Source organism: Pan troglodytes, chromosome 19 (genome assembly GCF_028858775.2).
Source record: "Pan troglodytes isolate AG18354 chromosome 19, NHGRI_mPanTro3-v2.0_pri, whole genome shotgun sequence".
In the NCBI taxonomy this organism is placed as follows: Eukaryota; Metazoa; Chordata; class Mammalia; order Primates; family Hominidae; genus Pan; species Pan troglodytes.
In genome coordinates this window covers 62,978,897-62,987,231 of record NC_072417.2, presented here as the reverse complement: position 1 = coordinate 62,987,231, position 8,335 = coordinate 62,978,897, and the positions used below count along the sequence as shown (strand labels likewise).

The 8,335-nt window shown below is 50.2% G+C and overlaps 1 protein-coding gene across 1 annotated transcript; it reads left to right on the top strand.

The window, feature by feature from the left end:
• Positions 1–858: 858 nt before the first annotated feature.
• TAC4 (tachykinin precursor 4) lies at positions 859–5,007 on the top strand. Its single transcript, XM_024350510.3, has 2 exons — positions 859–1,051; positions 4,819–5,007. Exons 1-2 carry the CDS (start codon positions 929–931, stop codon positions 4,918–4,920), a joined length of 225 nt encoding a protein of 74 aa, XP_024206278.1. The 5' UTR covers positions 859–928; the 3' UTR covers positions 4,921–5,007.
• Positions 5,008–8,335: the final 3,328 nt, after the last annotated feature.

The following is an 8,335-nucleotide window of genomic DNA, read 5'->3' as shown; positions in this document are numbered from 1 at the left end:
GACCACAGAGCCCTTGTTCTAGACCGATGAGTGGATAGATGGATGAATGGATCTGGGTGGATAGGCGAGAGGGAAGAACTAAATGAAGGACCATGAACGCCACACTAGGGAGCTTGAATTCACTCAAGGGCAGTGGGAAGACACTGAAAGGTTGTAAGCAGGACAGACAAGTCAGTTTAGGGATTTAGAAACATCACTTTGACAACAGGGGAAAGATCACTTACAGCCAATGACGCTTGAAACCTGCAGCCATTTTTCTGGCAAATCCCAATTCCCACTCGTGAGGAGCCTCATTTCTTTAAGCAATGTGTTATTTCTCTTAGAGGAAGACATGTGTTCTTTTGCACACACAGGGACTATTGATGGAGGAGAATGCTGGAGAGGAGGGGGCTCAAAGACAGGAAGAGGAGACAGAAAGGGAATACTGCTAATTTCCAGGGAGAGGCCTCTCTGTACAGGGGAGCAGAGCACCAGGTAGGGAGAAGGCATATGGCCCCCTCCCTTATTTCTAAGATGAGAAGGTCCCCTCAGGTTTTCCAGCCTGGAAGCTGCAAGCTCCTGGTCCCACACACTGCCCCACTGTGCACCTGCCACCAGGGAAACAGCCAAAGGTGAGGCAGGTGTTGCATCAGAGTGTTAAGCCCTGGGATCAAATGTTAGGGGGCAGCAGTGGAAGACGTCTGATCCCTCCTCCTGAGCAGCTCCTAATATCATTGGCCTGTCCAGCCAGGGAGGGAGGGGAGTCACAGAAACTGGCCTGGGGATCAGTTAAGCTGAAGGAAGGAATCAGGAACAGCTGGAAGGACCAGAAAACAGGGGGAGTTTCCCCTATCTACACTCAAGCAGCCAAAGAGCAAACCAAAGCCTGCAGGAGGCGTCTTCAAGCTGAGAGGGGCTCCCAGAGGTTCCAGGACAGTGCAGGCTCACCATGCTGCCCTGCCTCGCCCTGCTTCTCCTGATGGAGCTGTCCGTGTGCACTGTGGCAGGTGATGGTGGAGAGGAACAGACACTCAGCACTGAAGCAGAGACCTGGGTAATTGTGGCCTTGGAGGTACTTTTGGGGAGAGGCTCTGACGAGGGCAGGGGATAATCGGCAGTGCAGAGGCAGAAGATCCCCTGCATGGCTGCTGGGAGAGCAGGCAGCCTGCAAGGCAAGTTGTCTGACTCTCTACCGTGGGTAAATTCAAGGCTATGAGCCCTGGCCTGGCAGACCTCCGAAGTGTGTGTGTGTGTGTGTGTGTGTGTGTGTGTGTGTGTGTGTGTGTAAGAAATACTTATTTAACACACGGTATATCTCTGGCACTGTCTGAAATGCTTTATAAATATTAACTCAATCCTCCCATCAACCTCATGGGGAAGGTATCATGACTACCCCTCATTTCACAGATAAGGAAACTGAGGCACAGAGAAGTCAAGTAGTTTGTCCAAGGTTGCACAGCTTCAAAAGCACAACTACACACTTTGCCCAAGGTCTGATTCTGTGTATCTGTGCATCTGAGGAGCTTTTCCAGAATTTTCTTTCAAGGGGATCAACTTAAACAGGACCACTATTTGGTCTCACATGTAGAAATGACCCAGCATCTGCACTACCCCCACTCCTGCCTGACAATCTGATTGGGGAGGCAAAGATCCTGACCTCAGGCGTTCCCTAATCAGACAAGGGACAGAGACCAACAAGCCAGAGACAAAGACGGGTAAATAAGAGGCCAGTGCTCAGGGAAGGCTTCCAGGGAGGCAGACAGGACAAGGCTGGGACTGGCTCCTCCCATTCCCAGGATGGTAAGGACACTGGGGTGGCCTTGGCTTGTGGTCTTGGGCCATGGTGAGGTCCTCGGAGGCGCTTAGAAATGGAGCCACGGGAAGAGCCATCACATGGACAGTCCTGCATGGTGGGTTTCCTTTCCGGTTTGTCTGAACCTGGAAGTGTGTGCAGTGAGGAGAGGGCAGCAGGGCTAGGAGTGTCTCCACTGATGCCTGCTTCTTTCTGGACATCAGTTTCCTCACCTGCAAAATGGAGGAGGGAAGTGACCCCCCAAGGCTTTTCTCCAGCTTTGATATGCTTTATAGAGTCAGTGCCAAACATCAGGGTACCTGGTCTAGAGACAGAAGCCTTGCTGGGTGATGGGGCCTCACTACGCAGCCCCATGGGAAACGTTAAAAACTTCAACTAGTGCTGCTGGACTGTTTCCCAAAAGCACCTCATCCTGCAGCTGGGTCTAATCCTTACTCTCCTTTCACTCTCCTTTAATATCACATCCCTCTGCTTCCCAAAATACAGGGCTTGGAATATGGGAGGAGAGACTGGGTTAGAAGTCAGCAAGAACTTACAAATGCTGTGGGATGCTAAGCATAATATAAGTGACGGCCGGCTGTGGAGTCTCATGCCTGTAATCCCAGCACTTTGGGAGGCAGAAGCAGAAGGACTGCTGGAGGCCAGGAGTTCAAGATCAGCCTGGGCAACATAGAAAGACCCCATCTCTACAAAACATAAACAAAATTTGCCAGGCATGATGATGCACATCTGTGGCCCCAGCTACTCAAAAGGCTAAGGCGGGAGGATCACTGGGGCCCAGGAAGTTGAGGCTGCAGTGAGTCATGCTTGTGCTGCTGCACTCCAACCTGGGCAACAGAGCGAGACCCTGTCTCAAAAAAAAAAAAAAAAAAAATGAGGTAACAGGAATGGGGCATGATTGCATCACTTACCTCCCTTGCTCTCGGGGCTCCCCCAACCTGTAGTCATCCCTGGAGTTGGGGATTTGGGTTAAATGGATATGGAGGGCTCTGGCTGGGGGCAGGAGTCCTGTCGGAGTGAATGGGAAACCAATGTCTCCGAATGCCCCCCCACCAGGCACAGAAATCCAGTGGGGGAGAAAGGTCAGTCCTATTGAATTCATAAGTGGCCATTCTCTCCAGCTTGCACCTGAAGGCTGCCTCTTACCAAGGCAAAGTGGTTTTCATGAGCTTTTCAGAAATGGGTCCAAATCTCCAAAGAGACTTTTCCAGTTCTTGGCCAGGCTGGGTGACTCCAGCTCAAGATAGCTGCCCCAGCCACTGACGTCCTGGTGGGGTGGGAGGGAAGCAGATGGGAAGTGAGTGAATTAGTCCAAGGCTTAGAAAACAATCCATTCCTGATCCTGAAAGGTGCCACAACACAAGTTGTGAGAGACAAGAGGGTTTATGTGGTCCCTAGCCAGGTTCCTGCTGGTCCCAGGAGCTCCAGCGCTACCCCTAGGGAAACTGGGGATGGAAGAAAGAGCCTCTGATCCAAGCCCAGCTCCCAGCTCCTGGCAGGTGGCTCGCATTACTCTAGGGCTCTGTTTGTCTATCTTTAGCTTTCCTGGAAAAGGGGACTCCCCAGCCCCCTCCCTATTCCCAGACTCTCAGAGAAAGGACTCCTCATTCGGCATTCTGTGTCCCATGTGTGCTGGGCTCCTATGTGTGCAAGGCTCAGTGCCAGGAGCTGGGGATACAGACATGTGAAGACAGTCTAATGAATGTTACCCACTGTCACTCTCTCAACTAGGGAGCGACTCTCCCTTTCAGCAGAACTGAGCAAGCCCCAGTTCAGAAGTTCAGGTTAAGGTCAGAGAGGGAGAAGGCTTTGGCCAAGGTCACAGAGGGAGAAGGCTTTGGCCAAGGTCACAGAGGCTAATGGAAGAATGAGAATGTCAATCCACAGTCCTTGGTTGAGGATGCCATCAGCACAACGATTAAAATGTCTTTGCCCAGGGTAATAGCCTCCACCCCCAGACCACATGCCACTTCCTTCCGGGAGGCCCAGGCTCTAAGGCAAGGAAAATCTGGGACAATGGGGGAAGTGCCTGGGGAAGAGAGGTGAGTGGGGATAAGGAGGGGAAGCAGTCCTGCCTTGCCTCCTGGGGACCCACCGTGAGTTCACTGGCTGCCCTCTCCTCATCTATGTTGGAGACACTTCCCAAGATAGAGCAGAACCAGTACTGTGAAGTCAGACTTTGAATCTTGGCTCAGCCTCTTCCTGTGTGACCTTGGACAAGTCACTTAACCTCCTTACATCTCAGTTTCTCCATCTGTAAAATGTGGGGGCCGGGGGAAATCATAGTTTCTACTAGTTATGGTGGTTGTGAAGATTAAATGAGATTATGACTGCAGTGTTTCAGACCAGCCTTTGAGCCTGAGTTCAACTTCTGGTTCCACCTCTCACTTCCCAGCTGGGTGACCTTGGACAATTCTTTCTTTTTGAAATGGAGTCTTGCTCTGTCACCTAGGCTGGAGTGCAGGGGCAGGATCTTGGCTCACTGCAGCCTCTGCCTCCCAGGTTCAAGCAATTCTCCTGCCTCAGCCTCCTGAGTAGCTGGGATTACAGGTGTCTACCACCATGCCCAGCTAATTTTTGTATTTTTATTAGAGACAGGGTTTCACCATGTTGGCCAGGCTGGTCTCGAACTCCTGACCTCAAGTGACCCACCCATCTCGGCCTCCCAGAGTGCTGGGATTACAGGTGTGAGCCACTGCGCCCAGCTGAACAATTCTTTAACCTGTGTCTCGGTGTTTTCATGTGTAAAATGACAGTAACAGTACTTAGGGTACTGTTTTCCTGGTGTTTTGGTGAGGTTTAAATTAGTTACTAGATCAACGTGCTCAGAACATAGTAGGTGAAATGTTAGCTATTATTACGAGGATGTGCAGTACTGTGTAAAATATGCAGAAGTGCCCAGTGCCAGTGCACAGCGAGTCTCTGCTGACCACCAGCTGTCACTCCTGAGATTGCCATTGCCCAGGCTGGCCTCCCCGTCTGCTGGACAACCTCCCAACTCTAACACTAACTCTCTGCTTCTTCAGGAAGGCGCTGGCCCCAGCATTCAGCTCCAGCTGCAGGAGGTGAAGATGGGCAAGGCAAGCCAGTTCTTTGGGCTGATGGGGAAGCGAGTGGGACGTGAGTGACAATGACAATGGAGCCCAGCAAGCAGGGGTTCTGAGTGGGTTCTGCAACATAAAGCAGAGGCCCTAAGTCAAAGCCCAGTAACTGGGGTCAGGTACTCCAGTCCAGTAGGGGTCGCTCATGAGATGGGGTGGCACAGACTGTCCATAGGAATTATCATCCAGGCTGGGGGGCAGTGGCTCATGTCTGTAATCCCAGCACTTTGGCAGGCCGAGGTGGGTACATCACTTAAGGTCAGGAGTTTGAGACCAGCCTGACCAACATGGTGAAACCCCATCTCTATTAAAAATACAAAAATTAGACAGACATGGTGGCACGTGCCTGTAATCCCAGCTACTCAGGAGGCTGAGGCAGTAGAATCGCTTGAACCTGGGAGGCAGAGGTTGCAGTGAGCCAAGATCATGCCACTACACTCCAGCCTGGGCGACAAAGTGAGACTCCATCTCAAAAAAAGAAATTAGCATGCAACCAGGACACTTTGGGGAGTGTTAGTAATTACGCCAGGCAACAAGTGTAAACAAGGCTGTTCCCAACAATGGGGAACACGGTCACCTGAAGGGTGGGGGCACAGGCTCTGCACCCTGAGTGGTGCCTTCCATGCTCTGGGTGACTCTGGGGAGTGGCAGTGAAGCTAGAGACCAGTCTGGATGTGGGCAAAGCCACAAGCCAAGCTTTCTAGTCAATTTTCTTTGGCTGAAACAAAATTACTAACTTAAACCTGTGTTCCCTGAAGGCACTTTCAACTCAGGAGTCCTGTCCTCGGGGGACCAAGAGAAAATACTCTGCACACAGAGCAGTTTTCTCTTATTGTCAATATTATATTTTTTAAGTGGTAATGCTCCGTGTTGGCTTGGTGTGAAAAAACTGGCACTTTTACACTGTCTATTTGGAGGACACCTTCGCAATATCCAGGCAAGTTGGAAATGTGCTTACCTTTCTGACCCAGAGTCTCGCTTCTCAAGCAGACATGCTGTTACTACATGAGCCCTGAGGGTATTCACTGCCAACATGCTTGTAATAGCAAGAATTCGGAAATAACATAAACACCATCAATCAGGGAATGGTCAAAATCTATTACGCATATCCTTAACCCTTGTGGCCATTAAAGAGAATGAGGCAGACCCATAGAAAGATGTGGAAAGATCTCCAAGATACATGGTTAAGTGGGAAAAAGCATGTTACAGATCAATATTCAAGAGGAGCCTACTTGTTTTTAAAAAATGACATACACACAGATATGCAAATGCATGGGGAAAGTTCTAGAAGGATAAATATCAAACTGTAAACAGTGGTTACTTCAAGGACAGGAAGTGGAGATGAGGGGGAGAAAGGGAAGAGAGACTTTAAATTTTACTTGTACAAACCTTTTCAAAATAGTGGATGTATTCAAGGACTGCTTTTGTAATAAAAAAAAAAATACACATATAAAAATAGAGAAAACCAACTTGTGACCAAGCACTTTTGGCCTTAGTTTCCTCTTCTACAAAATGAGTTCTGAACTGAGCCATTTCAAACTTCTTCTTTTTTTTGAGACGGAGTCTCACACTGTCACCCGGGCTGGAGTGCAATGGCGCAATCTCAGCTCACTACAACCTCTGCCTCCTGGGTTCAAGCAATTCTCCTGCCTCAGCCTCCCAAGTAGTTGAGATTACAGGCACCAGCCACCATGCCTGGCTAATTTTTTGTGTTTTTAGTAGAGATGGGGTTTCACTATGTTGGCCGGGCTGGTCTCGAATTCCTGACCTCGTGATCCGCCCACCTCGGACTCCCAAAGTGCTGGGATTACAGGTGTGAGCCAACGCGCCCGGCCCATTTCAAACTTCTTTTCCAAATCCAACAACTCATGAAGAATGGGGGGATGGGAACGTCAGAGAAAATACTTCTTGAGCACCTACTATGAGGCTGAGGTGGGCAGATCATGAGGTCAGGAGATCGAGACCATCCTGGCTAATGCGGTGAAACCCCATCTCTACTAAAAATACAAAAAAATTAGCCGGGCGTGGTGGCGGGCGCCTGTAGTCCCAGCTACTCAGGAGGCTGAGGCAGGAGAATGGCGTGAACCTGGGAGGCGGAGCTTGCAGTGAGCCAAGATCGCACCACTGCACTCCAGCCTGGGCAACAGAGGGAGACTCTCAAAAAAAAAAAAAAAAAGATTAAATCTCCACAATAATATCCCCCTTATCACAAGCGGGGAAACTAAGGCTCAGATAGGTTAAGCACTTTTCCCAAGGATGCCCACCCAGCTGGCACCAGGTGCCAGTGACCCCAAAGTCTGTGCACTTCCAGCCACTCCACACTGCCCCCTACCAGCACACTCCTACTGCCACAGAGGATAACTGGGGATGACTAGAATTCTACTGAAGACCCACCAATGCACCAACCCTCAAAGAACTGGAGCCTTTTCCACCTCACCAAGCCCCCAGGGAAGCAGTGCAGTCCGCAGTCCTCATTCCTTCTCCTTCCCCCAGGAAGACCTCTGATCCAGCCAAGGAGAAAAAAAGGTAAGTATTGCCCAAACCTGCCTTCAACATGCGCCCTAGGGAGGGCTGAGTTGTCCTCAGCACAAACAAACCAGGTGGGTGAGGGGAGATGCTCTGGCCAGGGGCAAGCCAGGCTGGCATTGCTGTGCAGAGGTGGGGCCAGTGTGGTTTGGCCATGCTAGGCTTTCTGGTTGTTTCCTTAAGAGGGGTGGTCCTAAGGAGCGGCTGCAGGGATAGGAATAGACAGTGATGGATCTAGTTCGACCAGCGTTTCAAAATTACCTTAGGTCTAAAGCCTGGAATTAGAAAAAAAAAAAAAAAAGTCAACCACTAGAGATAAGAGTGCTTAAAGATCACCAGATGATCTTAAAAGTGCAAATCTGGGCCAGGCAGTGGCTCATGCCTATAATCTCAGCACTTTGGGAGGCCAAGGCAGCCAGATCACTTGAGGTCAGGAGTTCGAGACCAGCCCGGCCAACATGGCGACTAAAAATACAAAATACAACTAAAAATGCAAACATTAGCCCGGTGTAGTGGCAGGTGCCTGTGGTCCCAGCTACTTCAGAAGCTGAGGCTGGAAAATCACTTGAACCCAGGAGGCGGGGGTTGCAGTGAGCCGAGTCCAGCCCGGGTGACAGAGGGAGACTCTGTCTCAAAAAAAAAAAAAAAAGTACAAATCTAAGAAGCCACTACTCTGCTTAAATCTTTCAGTGAAAAGCGAAAAACAAAATCAAAAGAAAATAAACCAACTGGCCAGGTGGGTGTGGTGGCTCACGCCTATAATCCCAGCATTTTGGGAAGCCGAGGCAGGTGGATCACCTGAGGTCAGGAGTTCGAGACCAGCCTGGCCAACGTGGTGAAACCCTGTCTCTACTAAAAATATAAAAAATAGCCCGGTGTGGTGGCGGGTGCCTGTCATCCCAGCTACTCGGGAGGC